Raw genomic sequence first — 20,058 nt, forward strand, 5'->3', positions numbered from 1 at the left:
GACGTTCGATATTGGTGCACTCGTTACCAGTCCATCCGGTGTCGATCAAGTTTATCGGAATATAATATTTTCCCGTTGAAACGAATCGAATAATCGAATTAAACACTTGCCGTCGACATTGCGCCATGCCCATAACGAATTGAACTATGCAGTATGCACATTGCACATTTACAAATTTACGAAACAGATGATTACAAATTGGAAATCGCGCATCAAATCAGTAATTTGTCTCCAACATAAAATAGCATGGGGTTTTGGTCTACTCTTCTGCCATTCCCTATTTACGCTCGAAAATCCTTACTGGAGTGAATGACGATAATGCGCAATAATGAATTGCAATTAGCATGCATAATTGCATACTCAATAACACTGTCCAATTTCGCAGCCCAATCAGAGAACTATCACGAAAGAACGAGCATTTGCTCCTCCGATTCATAACAACGATGAGATGGAATTTCTCGGCTCGTGCTCGTCATATCGACATGTGCAACGGAATCACGTTTTTATCCTCTCCCCCATTTCGCGTAATACATAGAGATCATTATTTTCGAACCGTATACAATTGGCCAACAAGGTTGTGCTGATGATGAAATTGCGGGTATGCCGAATGCCCACAATATTCACGGGCATATTTCGCATACCGAGGTTCGGCACTAATGTATGAAAATTGAACATTGAACATACGACTGCTCTGCTGTTAAATCCCCAGTAACATGGTTAGTCGGAAAAGGTAGCGCCAAAGAGGAAAAGATTCTTAATTTCGCAAAGGCCTGCTGTTGAATTATGTGAACTCAGCAGATATGGTTGTTGCATATATAATAGCATCTTATGAAATACGTCGGAGCCGGAGCTGCCCCTCAAATAACTGGCTCCAGCTCCGGCTGAATTTTATGTAGAGCTCCGGCTCCGGTAAAAATGTACGGCTCCGGGGCTCCGGCTCCGGGCTCCGACTCCGGCTCCATAGCCCTGGTTTTGAGGCAACAATTTGGAATCATTTGACTGATCTGGTCCGCGAGCGATCTGACGGTTTGAATCCGGCCCGCAGCGCCAGTTGACTTTGACACCCCTTGTCTAGGCCATACCGGACAATTTATTCAGCTTCTGACTGTCGCTACATTGATATTGAGCTGAGTGTAAAACGGGTTTCTGTACATGCTACCTACACTACCCATAAACAAGTTATACAGTATAACCAGCACCCCAAACGCTCGGATTTGGTTTTTATGATACAATAAACACATCAAATGATGGATTCTGTACGCCTGCTAGATTTCTTACATTAGACAACGATGTATTCTTTATATAAATTTCACTGATTGGTTGAATAGGCTAAGCATCATTCGCTGACTATACCTCAGTGTATATTTCGTTTATGTTGTTGTGTGATTGCGGGTCAATCTCAGAGCGGAGAGCCAATATTCGCAAAACGGGAAGCTGAATAATCAGAGCAAACTGTTGTAACAAAGCATGTAAAAATTGTGAGGTTGGCAAGCTGTATATGATTGTTTAGTGTTGATTTTTCGATGCTGCCACCACCATGCATAGAGTGGTCCGAAGTTGAAATACCAAGAATTTCAACCAAAGTTATTATATTGAAGTGAAAACTTGTAAGTATTAAAAAGTTCACAGTGCTAAACCTATACCAAGGTTTGTGTGTGAACGTGAACCTCTAAATTTCTGAGGTTCACACAAAACGCGAATGTGAACCTTATATTTACACCATACCTAGTAATAATATGAATTAACTGTGTCGTCACAATTGCAGATTCGCGATGTCATATTGGTACGAAATAGACGCTCAGTGCATGGGATCAATCGTGTGTGCCGTATTTCTATGGTAAAAACTGATATCGCCCCCACCAATCAAGTCACGTAATCGAACTGCGTGATATGGCGATGACTGCATTGTTCGGAATTGATACACTCCCAGACCAGACTATCACAAATCCAACTTCCACTAACTACCCAGCAGTTCAAAGTTCGATTGGACCGAACAATGATCTCGATAATAATCCCTGCTCTAGCTAATGAGTTCGATGAGAATGTCGAAAGCATTGAATATTATCAATAAATATTAAATTGAATTAGAAACATGTTTCTCTGGGTAGGTGTGTTGGCTCAATATCCCAAATGATGTCGACGATACTCAACGGGTGGAATGTGGATCATGCGACGTCTGTGAGCTACCCGACGGATGTAGTTTATCTCGATATCAGATATCAGTTTTAATATGCAATAAATATATTTGATTCCACAAAATCGCCTCCTTCCGAATATTCTAAAATTACATACTTATATCAGTCGATAGGCATAAGCCTACTTTATATTGCACTCAATCTGATTATTTCCTAGTGAAGGAGAAACTTTGGAATATAGAGCCATGGTTCAAGAATCAATCGCAAGTCAGCCAAGACTACAATTTGACGTGTCGCGAATCCTGATTGTATACTGCGGTGTTTCATGTATCCACTAGGTGTCTATCTTTGCGTCATTTCCTTTCGTGATTATTTCGTCCCTTTGTCCTTCAGTTAGTTTATCATTCTGCTGTAGGGCGTTTCGAGAGTGGCATGTGTTTCCTAGTTTACTTGTACTGACCGTTTATATTCTTTGTAGCTTAGTCTACACTTTTCGTTAATAAAAGCCTAGAAGGCCGTGTGTATATCGAGAGTTATTTTTCGAAAGGTCAAGACAATTATATTGATCACCGTTTGATCATCGACCAGAAGGTGTTTTCATTTATATTTCGAAAAAGTCACGAAAGCAAATCAACACCCTATTATCCTACGGGCAATGCTCAATGCGAACGTTTGAACCAAACCCTCTGGAAAGCAATTAAACTCCGTTTAACTACTCAAAAGTTACCTGAACGTTTGTGGGAACAAGTCCTTCCTGATGCTTTACATTCGATTGGATCATTACTCTGCATCTCTACTAACAGTTGTCCTCACGATAGATTTTTCAGCTTTGAACGGCGATCCGTGTTGGATGTGTCGATACCTGATTGACTCCTGGGCGGTGGTACGGTGCTGCTACGGAATTTTGTTCGCAACAAGAGTGATCCTGAAGTCATCAGAGTAGAACTGCTAGATGCTAACACCAAATATGCTTTAATTCGTCACAGGATAGGGACGGAATCAACTGTACCGGTCAAGGAACTGGCCCTAAAGAGGACGACAATACGTCTGATTTCCGCTCTAAGGAGCCCGTGGTCGACTTGCGCTCTGAAGAATTCAAGGATCGGGATAGTTCAGCTCAGACACCCTCAGATCAGCATTCTGATTCTCCGGCCGCTGTTCAATATGACTCTCGCGATACGTCTATCGGTGGAGATGATAACGATTCTCACATATCTGCGGAAGAGCCATCGATCAGGAGGTCGTCAAGAATGAGACGTACGCCGGACTGGTACGGTGATCGCAGAACTTGACTGCATTACATTGGGCCAAGAGTAGCATGTGTTTCCTGGTTTACATGTATTGACTGTTTATATTCTTTATAGCTTAGTGTACACTTTTAGTTAATAAAAGCCTAGAAAACCGTGTGTATATCAAGAGGGTTTTTCTCAAAAGGTCACGACATACACCAACCGTCAAGTTACCATGCAATGAAATGCGTTTTATTCCTTGGGAAAGCCATCGCGAATATATGTTTCTCCTAAAAAATGATACAACAGATTTGGATTTGTGATAATCATCCTACTAGATCAGTGGTTCTCAAACTTTTCAAAACATTCACGAAACGGTCCCTTACCAGTTTATTAAATGGATCGGGGTCCCTAACACAATCAACAGAAAGTAGCACGTTCGATTTCATGGGGTGATGCAGAAAAATAAACACTGTTGTTCATTTTAAAATGTCAGTGTTTGAAACACTATCCAAAACATGACCAAAGAAAAGTGTTTTAAAACAACTCTTGTTTTAAATACAACCCCAGTCGTAGGACACACATACTCTTCGGGACTATAGCAGCCTATATATCGCCAGTTATAGATTATTACGTAAGTTTACATAGTGTACGATGCAGATTTCGGCTTCAAGCCATTTGTGTACTCAAGACTATTGATGACATGTTTGCAACGGGTCTTTGCATTCTTAGTGTGATGTTAGATCGGTGGTTCTTTATCTTTTTTCCAGCGACCGAAGTCCTATCGGTGACGCATTTTTGCTGTATATAAGGAATGTTAAGGATGGGCGCTTATACATTTTACTTTGCATTATTTCTGCGTGCAGTCTATCGTCCGCAGCACAACAGAATGAGAATGTTTGGCATCGAAAGCACATTAGTTCTTCATACGTTTCTTCTGGCATCTGTCAGCTCAGCTCCCCACAGTGTTCAAGTATCCAACATTGATGGTGGGAGTCCGTCGACGGGGGACCATGCAGCAATGTTGCAACAGATCAACGCGTTGTCTGTGAGATTGGATGCCTTGTCGAGGGATCTATATCCAACTGATCTGATTGGATGGAAGGTGAGAATAAGCAGACTTTGAATCCACAAACGCATATGCATAAAAATATATTTGAGTTCAGGTCTTCCAGCGCAGGGTGGATGGCTCCGTCGATTTTTATCGACGATGGGAAGACTATGCAAACGGCTTTGGGAATCCAACCGGCGAATTTTGGCTCGGTAACATGAAACAGACGTACAATGTACCTTATGTTGAACCCAGACCGTTGTAATCCCAATGGATCTTGACTTACACTCATTGAAACTTTCATAAGATATCATATTATTGCTCACGAAGTATATAACATTAGATTATATTAGGAAATGTATCGGTTTGAATTACGAAGTCCGATCAGGCCCATCCCCATGCGCGTCTTCGCTTTTCTTAAAGATGCATGCATGGGCAGGGCATGGGCAAGATGAAATTTGGAATATGAAAATTTGAACAATTATATATTATGCAACTAATGCATTGTGACCTAGATACCGGTTCAAATCCAAATTAAGACTACATTTTACCATTATATCAATGTAATGATCATCATTGTAACATTTAGTATCATAAATTAAATTTGGCACATACCACAATAAATGGACAATTGGACATCTATCTGCTAACCCCAACTACCGCCAACTATTGTTAAGTATACGTTTTGGTAAACATCATGTAACCTACCTATGCGGTCAAACATCCCATCACCGGAATAAACACGAACGCAAATTAATATAAATATTGAATCAATTGGTTGATATTCACACTCATAGCCTTGTCACTGATATTTCTGCGTGGTCTGCGTATATGGTTGAAACAATTTACAGTGACAGAACTCCGTAACTGTTCCATCATATTTTCCTTATTCGCTCATGAATATGCTTGACACATTCCTTCACCATATAGGACTGCGGTAAATATCCAGAATGATGAAACTCGGCAAATACGAGCTTCGTGTGGATATGCAAGACTTCGATGGAAATTGGAAATATGCGTATTATAAGTAAGTAGTAAATATATATATAGGTATCGTATGCTTCTTATTCTATCCTCGTCTTTACGTAGTAACTTCTACATTGGAGTGGAAGATGACAGTTTCCCATTAACTACTTCTGGCTACCTAGGAAACGCAGGTATGCACTTTGATTGCTAATGCCTCCTTTGACATGTAGGAGATAAACCTATTGCCGAATACGCTCTTTACGTTTCACTATCCCGAAACTGTCGATGCCTCAACTATAATAGCCTACAATGAAAAAATAGGATCAATCATTCTGTAACTTGGGATTACTCAATAAGATATAAATCTAATACCTTCTTCAACTACATGGTAACAACTGCTGAATCCCTATGAAGGAACATTGTAACAGTGGTTTATACTTGAAATGCACTGATATATAGCCTAACCAGTCATATCAAATAAATTGCACAAGAGCCTTAGGTCGCCCAGGTTGCTCTTAATGTACCACATATTCTTCAAACGTCCAGGCACCAGAAATAACTTCCAATTATGATAGTAGCGCAATGTATGTCATTAAGAAATCTATCTATGCACCAAAACAAGCTTATAAGTTGCTTCATTACATATCATCCATCTCTCCCGAAAGACAGGCGGTACATCGTACATACTGTCTTGTGATATAGGTCTGAAGGCACACTGTCATTCGATTTAAACGTTGGTGGCTAGTGACTGGTGCAGGAGTTTCAAACCTTTTTGGGATCGTGGTCCATCTTCGGTTTGAAAATGTTCTGTGGCCCACTTTAGGCTGAAAATGCGGCAGGAATTCCTAATTTTTAATGTTATGGTCGTAAGCTATCAAGCATCTGAATATGTCCAGTCAACTCGGACAAGAGTTAATTTGAACGGGTGGTTGTCATATCGATGTGACTACGCGCTTACTTGGATTTCATATAGTTATATATATGACAATCAATAAGTAGCCTGCAATGTGGATTAACATTTTGCAGTAATAATTTGACAATTTTAAATCTAATCTTTCAACTGGCTCTGCGGCCGACCTCAAAATGCTCAAATGACCAACTGGTTGAAAACCTGTGGACTCGTGTCCAACGATCTATAAATGATACCGATAGATCGCGTAATATCATAAACGGAAGTAAAAATTCGTAACCAACTGTACTATATCCATTTCCAGGTAACCACTTACAGAAAACGAACGTCATGTTTTCTACGAAAGACCGCGATCATGACCAGTTAGCCCCACACGATTGCGCCGAATTATTCCAAGGAGCGTGGTGGTACGGGTACGATATCTGCCACACCTCGAATCTTAATGGCAAATATTTGAAAGGATCGCATTCCACCTTCGCTGACGGAGTCAATTGGCACGACTTCAGAGGATATTACTACTCTCTAAAATTCACTGAAATGAGAATGAGACTGAAGCCCTAAACACGATGATAGGTCGGCATAGTGATCCGATATGCGCTTTGAGAAAACCTAATTGTCTCCAATGTGCTATTTCCGATGATTCGCGATTATATTTCCGCTTTGACGAACGTTATTTGGAAGTAATGCAAAGATAAGATTAGACAGTTTACCCATTCAAATTGATAACAACTATCGTAAAGGGCGTAGTGTACGAACAGTGAAAGTGGATTGTGGATCAAAAAGACGGACAATGCTATATTCAGCTAAGGTTGAAACTATAAAACGAACATATCATTCCTGTATAACAGTGGTTCTTAGACATTTTAGAACGTGACTAAAACCTGAATTGCAATAGCAGTTCGCGACCAGAGCCTCCATATTAAAATGAATGCGTTTCGAATGTTAGTAAGCTACGTATTTACGGGCGTGTGTGAAATAGCGAAGCTGCAGACGACCAATTGTGCTCAGCGCAGTTTTATCAAACATTACATTACAAAAAAAGTCATTGATTAAGCGAGATTGATGCCCCGTGAATTTATTTTCCTTAGTATTATTTACACACGACTAATGGGCTATATACTTATTAGGGATGGTGTGAACGTGAGGTTCACGTTCGCGTTCTGTCTGTGAACCTCAGAAATTTAGAGGTTCACGTTCACAAACGAACCTTGGTAGGTTCTGTACTGTGAACCTTTTTCATATATTGAAATTTTCACTTCATTGTAACATCTTTGGTTGAAATTTATTGCATTACAACTGCGAGCCACTCCATGCATGGCGCTGGCAACATAAAAATTCAACACTAAACGAGCATGCTCCTTGACAATCTCAAATATTTAACTTGCTTTGTTACAAAAGTTTGCTCGAAATATCCAGCTTTCCGTTTGTGACTCTCTGCTGTGAGCTTGACCCGCAATCACACAACATAAAGAGCGAAATACACTACATGTAGACAGCGAATGATGCTTATTCATCCAATCAATGGAATTGATATCGTTGTCTGATTTCAAAAATCTAGCAGGCATACGGGGCCATGGTCAATTTTGACTTCATATGTTTATTGTATCATAAAAACCAAATCCGTGCAATTGAAGAGTTGGCTACTGCTACATAACTTGTTAATGGACAAATATCGGTAGCAAGTATAGACAGAAACCCGTTATACGCTTTGCTCAATATCAACGTAGCAATACTCAGACGCCTAATACGTTGTCCGGTCTGGCTTAGACCGTTATGGCGTAAGCTTATATCCCGTTGCAAGTCCTCGTCGAAATTGTTGGCAAAGCGACGGAAGATATTGATTTTATGGGATTAATATATCATTTGATTGCCCCAGTTGATACATTTGGCGACGTTTAAAACGTCAGCATTGTGGCATTATGTGGCCCGAGTCGTCGTTAGGCATCGGGCACATTAACATAGGCTATCACTTCACTGAAATGTAGAGTTGGAATTAGCAATATGACGTCACGTGACGTCATGAGGTTCACGTTCGCGTTCACACAGAACCTTTCAAAAAGGTTCACGTTCACACGAACCTGAACCTTTCAGAGGTTCACACCATCCCTAATACTTCTATCAATGGTTTCAAACCTTTTTGTGTTCACGAAATCCTTGCAGAGACATAATTTGTAGGCTCATGGACGCCTACGTCATTTCAATTGTCGATAAAATTAAAATAAAAAATCAATCACTGAAGCACAATTCTATATATTATTCACAAACACACGCTCTTTCCGTAACGAACAAAGTTCGGTAACAAGAAGTAGTATTTGTATAGGTAGGCCGAACTACAAAAGTAAGACGTATTGAATTATGGCATGGAGTATTGATACGAAGTATCAGTGGCTACTAGTTCTCTTGACGCGCGAAGCAAGAAATTTTTTGAAAGTTCGCGAATTTACTTTATCACTAACATACGTTCTTGCCTAAATTAATATAGTTTTTAGTCCTCTGACAGCTCGCGTAATCAGATATACCGGCGGAGCTGATGGGGGTGGTGGCTGCGAAATTTAGCGCAGAAAATTATACATTCTAATAGAACAGGGGCGAGCCGAATATGGGGAAATGAAGTACTCGACGGGACGGATCCAAGAATCGACGGATTAATCGCGTATTTATTCACCTATATAGAGGGGAAATCGTATTTAATGTAAACTTTCAGTTTAAAGCAAAGAGACCGGAAACAGCAGTCAGTGAATTTATTAACGTACGTAATGTACTTCAATAGCTGTTGAACTCAATGAGACATCTGAAGTCGATAAAAATTGTCAACAAGTTTTGTGAACTCTGGCTGCATGTCAGGCGTACAAACCCTTCGTCAGTGACTCTTAAAGTTGATGGACCGCGACCTGAATCTGAGTTTATCACCGTCTCGCGACCCAAGACTCGCCCTCACCACTGAAATAATGAATTTTTAATGATAGGATGCTACGTTCATACGATGGACATTACAATAAATTCGTGTCTTGGCGCACATAGCAAGACAATTATGATAAGAGACACTGGGTTGTGACAATAATCATAATAATAACAATACGGACATGCATGAATTGAGAGGTACAGAAAACCAGTTGTACACAACGCAGTTCTATGAAACATGTGTGACACGTGTGATATCAACTTGAGGTGCATTATTTTCCTTGCGAGCCGCATTTGTACTGCGGGGTTCAGAATTTAAGGAATGGACTATTTGGTGCCGACCATTTCGATTATTTCAAATCTTGTAACATCAAACAAATTTGTTTATTTGAAAAGTCGGCACATCTTCATGATCAGGTCATATTGTCGTAACCATTTTTCTGCGTGTCTCGCTCATAGGACATAGTATACCCAACACATTAAACTTGAACATGTACCCAAGTTCCACAGGACATCGCGATGTTGTTGCAAGAAAGTCAGCAATAAAATATCGCTCTGCCCTTGGTAAAGACTGCACGTGAACATCAGTTGGATTGCAACGCAGCTTTCTCTTGTTAATTATCATGATCGAAAATGGTAGACCCGGGCCGTGAGCCGCATTATTATGTAGGACCGGGAACTGTCAGCGGGCCGCTCAAAATCCCATCGCGTGCCGGATCCAGCATGCGGGCCGTATGTTGCCCTTCCTTGTGATAGAACCATGTTCATGCGTAGCCACTTTTTTGCGCGTGTCGCTTATTGGCTTTAGTATCCAACACAGGGCACTTTGTCACTAATCATGTATCCATAGGATATCGCGTGAAGCGCGAAGTAATTTGTTCGTTGCATGAAATTCAGCAATCAACAAAACAACAAACGAAATTAATTAAAATTTACACAGTAATACGCTACTTATAGGTCTTGTGTCTACTTTCTGCACTGCACCAAACCAGCAATGAAGATATTGTAAGAGCGAAATCAAGCTCAGGAATCACATCTACCTAAGCTCTGGGGTGTTTGTATAGGCTTCTCCTCGTCATGTGATCCGATTCTCTAACAAAAGTAACGATCGAAAGTGAGCCGTGCTACAAGTTGACAGATCATGAATTATAATAGGAAATATGGACATGGTGTAAATGATCATAGTATATTCGAAATACCATGAATATCAAAACAACATGAGCTGGATCATTCGAGTGGTAGTCCATGAGGTTATTACTGGGGTAGATCTGGGCATTGTGCGTCCGGCCAAACGCTCCTTCGGATTTAGACTATAAAATATATTTAATAATGTTAAATGTGTGTATAAAAACTGATAGGCTGTATAAACTGAACCGGAAGTGCGTTTACTGTGAAGTCTAGTTTATTGATGCACATTGATTACGTATAACCTACGTACGTCGTATGAAATGTTCCCTCTAATTTTTCACAAGTATGCGCGCACTCACCACGTCACGGCGCGGTCCCTTGGACAATAGTGCGTAATGACTATAAAAAAGGTCATCACTTCGGCTTTCGTGTGCGCGACACCCATTTTTCACTGCACGGCGACTTTAAAAGCAGTGTGCGGCCGCGCACGCGTGTACCGTAGAGGGAACAGTAGTCGTATGAGTAATCCAGGTACAATACAAAGCCAATATAGCAAAGTATGCCGTAAATATTAAAGCTACAAGTCACTGCTTGTATCTTCAAATCCTTTGTTGCCGTTGTTACATTACGAATTAACCGGGTGCTACGGGGTCTCATTTCTGAAAATTATAGTTCATTTCCAAGATAGAAAAAACGACCTGTAGCCTAGTCGGCAAACAAGATATAAGATCCGCCGAGGCGTCATTTTAAAGCGCCACCTACTATAAAGTAAGGACGGTGTCTGGCCACCACCATGAAGACTAAAGGCTCGGTGCAAAGCAAGCAATAGGTAGGGAATCTATTTCTTCACGAAAACTACGAGTGAGCCGGTACGGCCACGTGGTAACAGCATACAATTTACATATACTATACATACACACATGGTCGCCGCGGGCGAATAGCTTTAATTTAGATCACTATCCGTGTTCCGCGAGACACAGGATTTCACGTAGCATTACTTTATTTCTGCGATTGGATAGAGACAGAAATCGTTTTAGAAGCACTGTAGATACGTTGCTGTGGTCTTGACAAACTCCGTTCTATTTCGACAGTACAATTGAGCGACACTTGTCATTTTAAAGATGCATACATTCGTCGTGATTATATTTTGCGGTAATTTTGCTTTTTTCAAGTTCACTGATCCGCAAGCATTGTTTTGGGATTCTACCGGTCCTGAATTTCAAAAAGGGCGAAAACAAGTGATTATGGTGATAGCGCCTTTGTTGAAAGTGCCTCAACTGCATGGAGTCTCGCGGAGCAGAATGTGGTGGATGCTCGGAGTATAAGAAGGTTAAAATCCAATTCGCCGAAGAATGTCACAATTTTCGCTCTGGAAACAAGGCTCGCGACGACTTCGGTCATAGACCCGGCGATTATGAATACCTAATTAAACGGGAAGGTTTCGTGACTAAAAGGCTGATCTCTGGCGCATTTTACAGAAAACAGTCACACATTCTGCTCAATAGAATCGAGCACAAGGAACTCTATACAAGCCGGGTCGCGACGAAAATACAGATCCGGCCGCACCTGAGATGTTGGAAGGAACACGTCTGCTTGCCTTATGGCAGTACTTGGGCGTCTGACCGTACAATTTGGGGTTACCATACGTCCTCTTTTAAAATGATTTGTCCACTCTTTTAACATTTTTGAAAGTTTTCTCGGAGGACGCCCAAATGTCTTCTTTTTTGAGAATTTGTCCTCTTTTTTGAAAATTTTGGCTAAATTGTATGTTTGAATTAAAGTGAGATACATGAAATTAGTACTCAAGTAACGTTCCGGGCGGGTATTTCGGGAGCTGAGCCAGAAAGTTGACATTTTTTACTCCGGTATAGCAAGTCTGAAAATTTTGAAAAAGTGTCCTCTTTTCAGGTTTCCAAAATATAATAACCGTACCGTATATGAATTCCAATCAGAACATTCCAATGTATGCCTATACGATATAGTTGCGAAGCAAATCGTCCCGTTTTAATTTGAAATACTTCTTTCAAATTGATATAAAATGAAATTTTTGAAAAGTTTTTAAATCTTTCATATCTCTTGGCCATACCTCTCGTCCCGTTGTTACTAGGTTAATCATGGTCAATATTGGCCGAAAGCGAATGAAACCTTCGTATAATGTTTGTATTTCTCAAAATGTATAAATTGGATTCCACATCGACGAAATATTTTTGGTTCGCAGTAAAAGTCGCACAATTACACGACAAGCGAGATACGTAGATGGCGCGGGATCATCGGTTCGTTTATTGACAATGAATATGAAAGGTGTTCCAAACTGTATTCATTTAAGCATTAGAGCAACTAACTCTGGTGCGGGGGCTTTTATAAAACAAGAAACCCGTGAAAAGGATTAGCATGAGTTCTTTCATAATGGTATCCCTCTAGTCTAGTTGAAATTAGATGCCCGTCGTCTCATTTTCATTTCCGTGAATTTGAGGGAGTAGCTGGGTTCACGGAACTCGCGCCAGTTGACTCCGTCAGCATACGATTCGTGTTTCCCGCGAAAATATCGACCATTCAAGTTAGACTCATGACAGGTCTTGTACCACCATGCTCCTTTATACATTACTGCACAGTTTTCCCGTTGAGCAGAGTGATCGCGATCTTTTGTAATAAATTTAACATTGCTGAGTTTCAGTTTGTCACCTGGAATAATGAACGACAAGTCAAATAGATCAGATACTGCTACCGATGAAAGATATGTAAACACATATAACATATTTATGCAATATAACACGCGCTCGCGTCACCATTAAAACATCATTGACTCTCATTGTGTTTATTCGTCACGATGAAGCGATGACGTCACTTTATAAATACAGTCGACTCTGCTTAATTCGGACACTTTGATTCAACTCACTTTTGGCTGAATTAGTCGGAAACTATAAATTGTTCGCTTAATGGTCATGCGTGAAGGCAGGCAACGTATGAAAAATACAGTACGCCTCTGAATTGGCACTGATCGCATCAAACGCATAAGATATAATTATCTCAAGGTTTGTTGTATTGTATCTATACGAAAAATTCAACAAACAATGTAGGTTTGTACTGTATTACGGTGTAACACACATATATAGGATTAAAATAGTACAGTAATTCTTTAAATACAGTAGCTATATCGCATGCGTTGAAACTGTATGTTCTGTACTATCCCATTCTGTAAGATAGGCGCCGTTGTGCCAACTTAAAAGCGACTATGTATATACAACAAGTTTATTACAACTAGCACACGAGCGAACTGAACAAAGCCCAATCAAACAACTTTATACATAAAGCTACATGACAATGTAAAGAGAAAGCACTGTAAGCTTGGATGCAAAATAAGTCGTCTATAAATATAATTTATTAGCCGAATTACTTATAATATTATGCTAAATTTTTTTGCTAATATTGCACATGAATAAACCGCATATTCACCTGCCATTCTGAACTTGTTAAATATTTATTCGTATCGTTGAACTTCTATTATCAACTTCACAAATATTTTTTACAGATTGTCTTTCAACGTTGTGAATGGATTTGAAAGCAAAAAATTAATCATCACCTCCAGCCACAATTGCACCAAATTGAATCATTGCATAGAGTTTATACAATTTCCATCGAAGCGTTCACTGTAAAAAATAAAGGTGGGTTTTTGGCTAAAATTGAGGTGGAAACGATAATTCCTCCTTTCACGAGTGGTAGGAACATGCTATACACCTCTGAAGAAGGTGAAGTACGTCTTCCCACCTCCGACAATAGATCTTCCACCTCCAAAAACCCTCCTATAAAGTGATATACGATACATCACTTTATAAGAAGGGTTTTGGGAGGTGGAAGATGTATTTTCGCGCGAGCTCATATACTGCGTCGTCGTCAACAAATATACAAAAGCTGTCGTAACGTTGTTTTTGGTAAACTCGTGATATATTACAAATGCTGCGGAACGAGCCCCCTATGACTTGGAACGGCAGTCCGAACACACGGGGTCAGATGACGTACGCGTAAGTTCACGAGTTCTGCTTAGCTGATTGGTCATGCAACGGAAATTTATTAATGTTTGGGTTGCTACATACGTCCGTAAATGTCCGGAATTTCAGTGTAATTAAATTCAATTTCCAGGTTTTTCGAAATCAGTAATTTTATATAATTTATGAAAATCTGCATAGCTCCGACAGTCATCGAACATGTCCACATTCAAATCAAAATACACACAATTTATACTGAATCAATACCATAGTCAGATCAAGATTACAGGACTACAGCCTGACTTATCGATCTCGCCTTCAACCACATTTTTTATCACCTGATAATGAATCTGAATGCGAATGCATAATTGTAAAAGACCTCCATCTGTAGTTTATCATTATCACGCACGATTCAACAATGCTGAAGAGACTTTATTACACGTCTGTCCGCCGAAGCGGTCAGTCGCAAAAGCGGAAGTGAAAGCACGATGCGATGATACTACAACTGACGTAAGGAGCAGTATAGAACACAGCTGCTACACTATTCCGATCGAACTTGAGAAGTGCCAATAGCAGCAGCCTCACAAAATACCATAAAAAGGTTGAAAATCATCAACAAAACCGCAAACACGAGCATGACCGCACCACATTAGCAGAACACTAGCCCCAAACTAACATCAATGAACAAATTCCCTAAACTAAAACCCTAACAACGCCGCGCCACATCACGGGGAGAATTACCGGACCGGGAGAGACACAAGCTCCATCTCTTCCACGAGCGCTTACATCAGTTCCGCCAGTGAAACAGTTATTATGAAGTGAAGCAGCCATGCAGTCAAGTCTTCAAACTTCTCATATTGATGCAAAACTGCTTCTTCAATCGGTTCAGATAGCCAATGCCGTAATCGAATTTCCGCCAATCTTTCAGCATACCGTTACTGTCCAGGAATCTTGAGAATCGCAGCCAAATTAATGAAGTAACGAACGGCTTTAGCGTGCTCGGCATTGTAAAAACCTCCGTCTATACTTGATCACACACGATTCAACAAAGCTGCAGAGACTTTACTAAAAGCAAAAGAGGAAGTGAAAGCACGATGAAATGAATTCAGAGATGGGCGGATTCCAGATTTGGGGAATTTGTATCCGTCCTGATCCAACAGTCAAACAGGATTTCGGAGTCCGACAGCTGAGTAACAAAATTAGGATCCGAAAAAAATCATGCTATCGCTTTAGTGCTATTTCACATAAATATAGCCTGCAAAACAGATATGAATATTATAATCAAAAAATTAGTATCAACAAATGCTTTACAAGGGTTTATATATATTACATTTCAAATCAATAATCTTAGGTACGGTATATATTTTGAATATAAATGCAAGTGGTAGGAACTAGACAGGGAAAATAAGATAAAAAGACTCCAAGAACAGAGAAAGCAATATTAGTTGCTTTACGGAGAGAGTTAACATAAGTAACCCAGGCATGCCATGATGCATTGCTGATGCCAACAACAAAATTAAATACTGTGTTACTGTGACTTGGCCAAGACCACTAGGCCTCCTACCATAATACTCCTGAATAATGATACTAAATTTTCACAAGAAGTAAGCAGTCACAGAACAGCCATGTATCAAACAAAATCGATGAATCAATCAAAATTATCACTTAATAAAGCAGCACAGCAATGAATAGGAAATATAAATATTAGTATATAACTAGCATGATGATGTGCACAATCAATCAGAGAGTACCGGTAGTACTTTAGTTCCAGTGTGTTTCCGAAATCATAAACATGACCAATTGACCATGCCAGCATATATTCATACATTACCTCACCACACAATCATTCCAAATGACAGTAGAAATCAGAACCACCAGTTACGGTACCTGTGCAACAACACGGACACCTCGCTCTTATGTCATCCTGGCAACTGATATCAAGCAAACTAATGACTGATGAACAGGCAGTATAAGAATCCATGTCTGACGAACAACTGATTTCGAAAACCAACAATTCTGCAGCTCGCTTGCAAGAACCTGCCGTCGTCCTCGTTCAGCATTCATCATCACATCACTGCACAGAAACTTCATTATGTTGCTTACGCATTTCAAAGACGTGACTGGTATCAGCGGTTTCAACGTTGTCATATATTCCCGAGACCAGCCTGGGCTTGATCCATAGCATTGAATGCATTTAACTACGAAAATAATATCAAATAATATATACTAAATTAACGCAACGCATCAGTTACTTGCGCGGTGATTCCGTGAAGTCAGCTGAGTTTCCGCGGGAGCCACATTCCCAAGGGAAACCCCGTTCAACCATCGAGTTTCACAAACACCGATTTGCTTATGGTTCGACTTACATCTTACTAACCTATTCAGTCAATTTCAAGTCTGTACTCAATATTGATAGTTATAATATTTATTTAGTGTACTGAGTAGTAAGTCGAACACAAAAAGCGAAGATTCTAATATCTCATGCTGACTGATCAGCCATGTCGGTTACGCTTTAATTAATCAGCGGCCGAGCCTCGAAGCAGACAGATCGAAGAGACCGCGTTGGCGGCGCATGTCTTCTCCTCTTGAAGTTCATTATGAAGCGAATTCTTATGAGTTGTGCTTATTCTTATCACACAGGCAATAGTTGTACGTTTTAAAATATGAACCGCTACTTCCTGTTAAGGAATGCGGTATGAACGCATTCTTTTCTCGCTAGCATAAACCCGTATATAGTTGCTCAACTGTTCCTGTCGTTGTCGGCTGTCTGACGATCGGCCGCCATATTTGAGAATGGAGATTACATTACGCCACGTGAAGAAATGGAAGGTGGGACGATAATGGACTAATGAATGAATTTTCATGCTTCAAACTTGCCTTTTCAAATTTACATGCTCAAGTCAGAGTCAGCTTTGTTTCAGTTCAGTTGAAATAATTGTTTGAAAGTTTTAGAAGTAACTGCAATTTATGGCCATTTTCTAATATGAAACCATGCTATATAGTAGATCCAGTAGGGAATTGGTGTACGCAGCACAATTAGGCGACTGGCAGGGTGACTATCACTTGTAGCTGGGGCTGGGCACAATGATTCAAGTACCCAAACCTCTGAATCTAGTATATTAATTCTTATGATTCGAGTCGAGTAGTAAAATACGATATTTTCGAGTACCGGTACTGATATTACGCTTTTCTCCACTGAAAGTTGATTTATACCCGAGAATTATAGTTTCGATACTAATTTTCACAGTTGAAGCCTTAAACCTTGACTGGCGGTATCGTAGCCTACGAAACCCATAGTACCAAAGCTACCAAGGTTACTGGACGTAGCATATTTCCGAAGTCATGATCACCCAACAGCATTGTCACCAAGTCGAATGAAATTGGTGAAGTCGAAAAATACCAAAGCATTTTATATGTGATGGATAAAAGGCATTAAATTCTTGGTGGTAGCATAAACGGTACATATTTCAACTTTGACATCTTACATTCTGTTATGACGCCATAATGAGTGATACTTGATTACTTGACCCGACTCGAAGCATATTACGTGATTCAGAATTGAATCACTCAGGTACTCGATTTTGCCCAGCCCTACTAGTAGCATGAAAAGTTCGACTGGCTCACCAAGGCAAAGTAAAGCCTATAAATTTAAATCTGCTCATTTTTGCTGCTTCACCTGTTGAAAAAATGATTTGAGGTTCGGTTTCACAAATTTATTCTTCTAATGATTTTTTTTATTCTGTTTCACTGCATATTTCAAATTTCGACTGCTTTGCAGAAAACGGTTTCGTCTTCTGTCCCTGAAGACGAGATGAGCATGATTTCCCCTCAACGCAGAATTGGTTGAAAATATGATTGATAGGATGAAGCGCAGTAGCTGACATCGATGTCCCGAAGACAAAATGATGGATTGTGATTGGTATGTTTTTCTCTTTCTGCTATTATATCTATTACCTTTGGTGTAATGAAGCTGTTGATTTTGACATAAGCATTGATCTCTTCAAATATTTGTATTGAGTAGGTAATTTCCATCTATTAACCCTCTCATGATATAGGCCTATAAAGCGTTCTTCAGTCATGTTGCAATTGCACGGCATCAATTTTCGCACTGTTTTTAATCCATACTAATCCGTCATTACGACGCGACGCGTTGACGCACTCCACTCTGCTGTATTGTAATGAGTTGATGTTGACCTGTATGTATTCAGTGGTCAACTTGGACTTATAATATATTTTGTTTTACAGCATCTCAAAATCTAGACCGGATTGTTTCTATACCTACAATTTTTCATGAAGGATGTGGCAATTTCTTCCAGGTTCAACAGGTACGGATTTGTATAAATATTATAAGTACCTGTTTGCTTGAAATTTTGGATGGGAAAATCTATTCCACTACTGGCACAAATCGAGCTTCAACTGTAGTCGAGTTGTGGAGATTCGGAGACGATTTTAAATACTGAAAATTACGTTTTATAATGTCAATTATTGAATTATAGTATCAATACATTTTTGTCAATGTGGTGTATTCAACCTTTTTTAGTGAGGAGCAAACCTAAAACCGGTGTTACAAGCCCATGCTCCCTTTTCAGCTCGGTCCCACAACCCGTAGTTCTAACTCTGGGTCCGTGAAGCACATCTTTATGGTGTTTGCAGACCTCTAAATTTTAACCTGAATTCTAATATGATTTGTGATTTTGTTAGCTCGGGTAAAGCATCACTTCGGATATTTCTAGGTTAGTACAGTGTAGAAGTAGTGATTTCAAATCCATGTCAAAGCTACTTCAAGAGGAAGTAGGAAATGAAGGGCTGCAAGGTACACAAGTAGTTTCAAAAAGTAGATGTCATTAGTTATCCGAGGTTGCTACTTCAAACTCGCCAAGATGTACCTTTGCAACTTGCAAAAAAAGGACTATTGACAAAAGGTGGATGGCGGTTGCACTATTATTGAGCATGATTTGAACTAAAACTTTAGGGGTGTCTGCACGGATGCCTTGCCTTGATGGTTAAGAAAAGGGGTCCGCACCGACAAAAAATTGAGAGCCACTCTACTAAAGGTTACTGTTCACATTAGCTGATGACTCAAAATGGTCATCACTTCCACCTGGCCAAGTCCGCATATACATTGGCCTATTTGCTATTTGATATCATATGTTGACTGAAAATAGGATCCGCAGTGCCCTGCTGCCGGTATATTTTTAAGCTGATTACTGAAATAACATCAATGTGTGTGTGTGTGTGTTAAGTGTATGTTTGACCTGATGCTTCTTTCACATAATAATATATTTCTTCAAGACACCCACATCCGCGTGTCCTACAATTTGCTACGATACAATGAAGAAAGAGTGGACCGTCTGGTTTGATGGTGAAAAGGTGAAGAATATCGAGAGCTTCCATGAGGCATTTGCAGTGATGCAAGAAATTCATTGGATCTTCGAAATGCAGTTTCTGACTGTCATTTCAGTTTTTCTGGCGCGTTTCATCAGTACTGCAGCTTATGCCAAACTGGATCACATTCGTGACTAATTTGCAAATAAAGTCATTGGAATGAAGGTGATTCAGTGTTTTGTGGAGGCTTAAAGTGTGGTTATATGCTGGGATATCCGGGTAGGATGAAGTGGAATCCGGATAGGGCAAGGTGGAAAGTTGCCCACCTTATGATGAGGTGGGAAAAAAACCACAAGGTGAAATAAGGTGGAAAAATTTCCCTCCTCTTTTGAAGGTTTTTTTTGAAACACCTTAAAAGGTGGGCCCAGTT

At 40.0% G+C, this 20,058-nt stretch overlaps 1 protein-coding gene and 1 long non-coding RNA gene across 2 annotated transcripts; both read left to right on the forward strand.

Annotated features, from left to right (window-relative positions):
- Positions 1-4,200: 4,200 nt before the first annotated feature.
- LOC145445369 (fibrinogen C domain-containing protein 1-like) lies at positions 4,201-6,959 on the forward strand. The gene is made up of 5 exons (XM_080323562.1): positions 4,201-4,469; positions 4,531-4,627; positions 5,346-5,442; positions 5,505-5,572; positions 6,596-6,959. Exons 3-5 carry the CDS (start codon positions 5,366-5,368, stop codon positions 6,850-6,852), a joined length of 402 nt encoding a protein of 133 aa, XP_080179688.1. The 5' UTR covers positions 4,201-4,469; positions 4,531-4,627; positions 5,346-5,365; the 3' UTR covers positions 6,853-6,959.
- A 9,992-nt stretch (positions 6,960-16,951) lies between these two features.
- On the forward strand, positions 16,952-19,852 carry LOC145445409 (uncharacterized). Its single transcript, XR_013917008.1, has 4 exons — positions 16,952-17,132; positions 18,082-18,222; positions 18,549-18,628; positions 19,596-19,852. It is a non-coding gene; the product is annotated as an uncharacterized LOC145445409 (long non-coding RNA).
- Positions 19,853-20,058: the final 206 nt, after the last annotated feature.

Source organism: Botryllus schlosseri, chromosome 8 (genome assembly GCF_051294905.1).
Source record: "Botryllus schlosseri isolate E-star chromosome 8, Bs_hap1, whole genome shotgun sequence".
NCBI lineage: Eukaryota > Metazoa > Chordata > Ascidiacea > Stolidobranchia > Styelidae > Botryllus > Botryllus schlosseri.

Bases quoted from the DNA above. Each gene is read 5' to 3' on its own strand.
- LOC145445369 (XM_080323562.1), top strand. From the start codon at position 5,366: ATGATGAAACTCGGCAAATACGAGCTTCGTGTGGATATGCAAGACTTC. The intron at 5,443-5,504 runs GTAAGTAGTAAA...GTCTTTACGTAG, and splicing joins TGGAAATATGCGTATTATAA to TAACTTCTACATTGGAGTGG. The intron at 5,573-6,595 runs GTATGCACTTTG...ATCCATTTCCAG, and splicing joins TGGCTACCTAGGAAACGCAG to GTAACCACTTACAGAAAACG.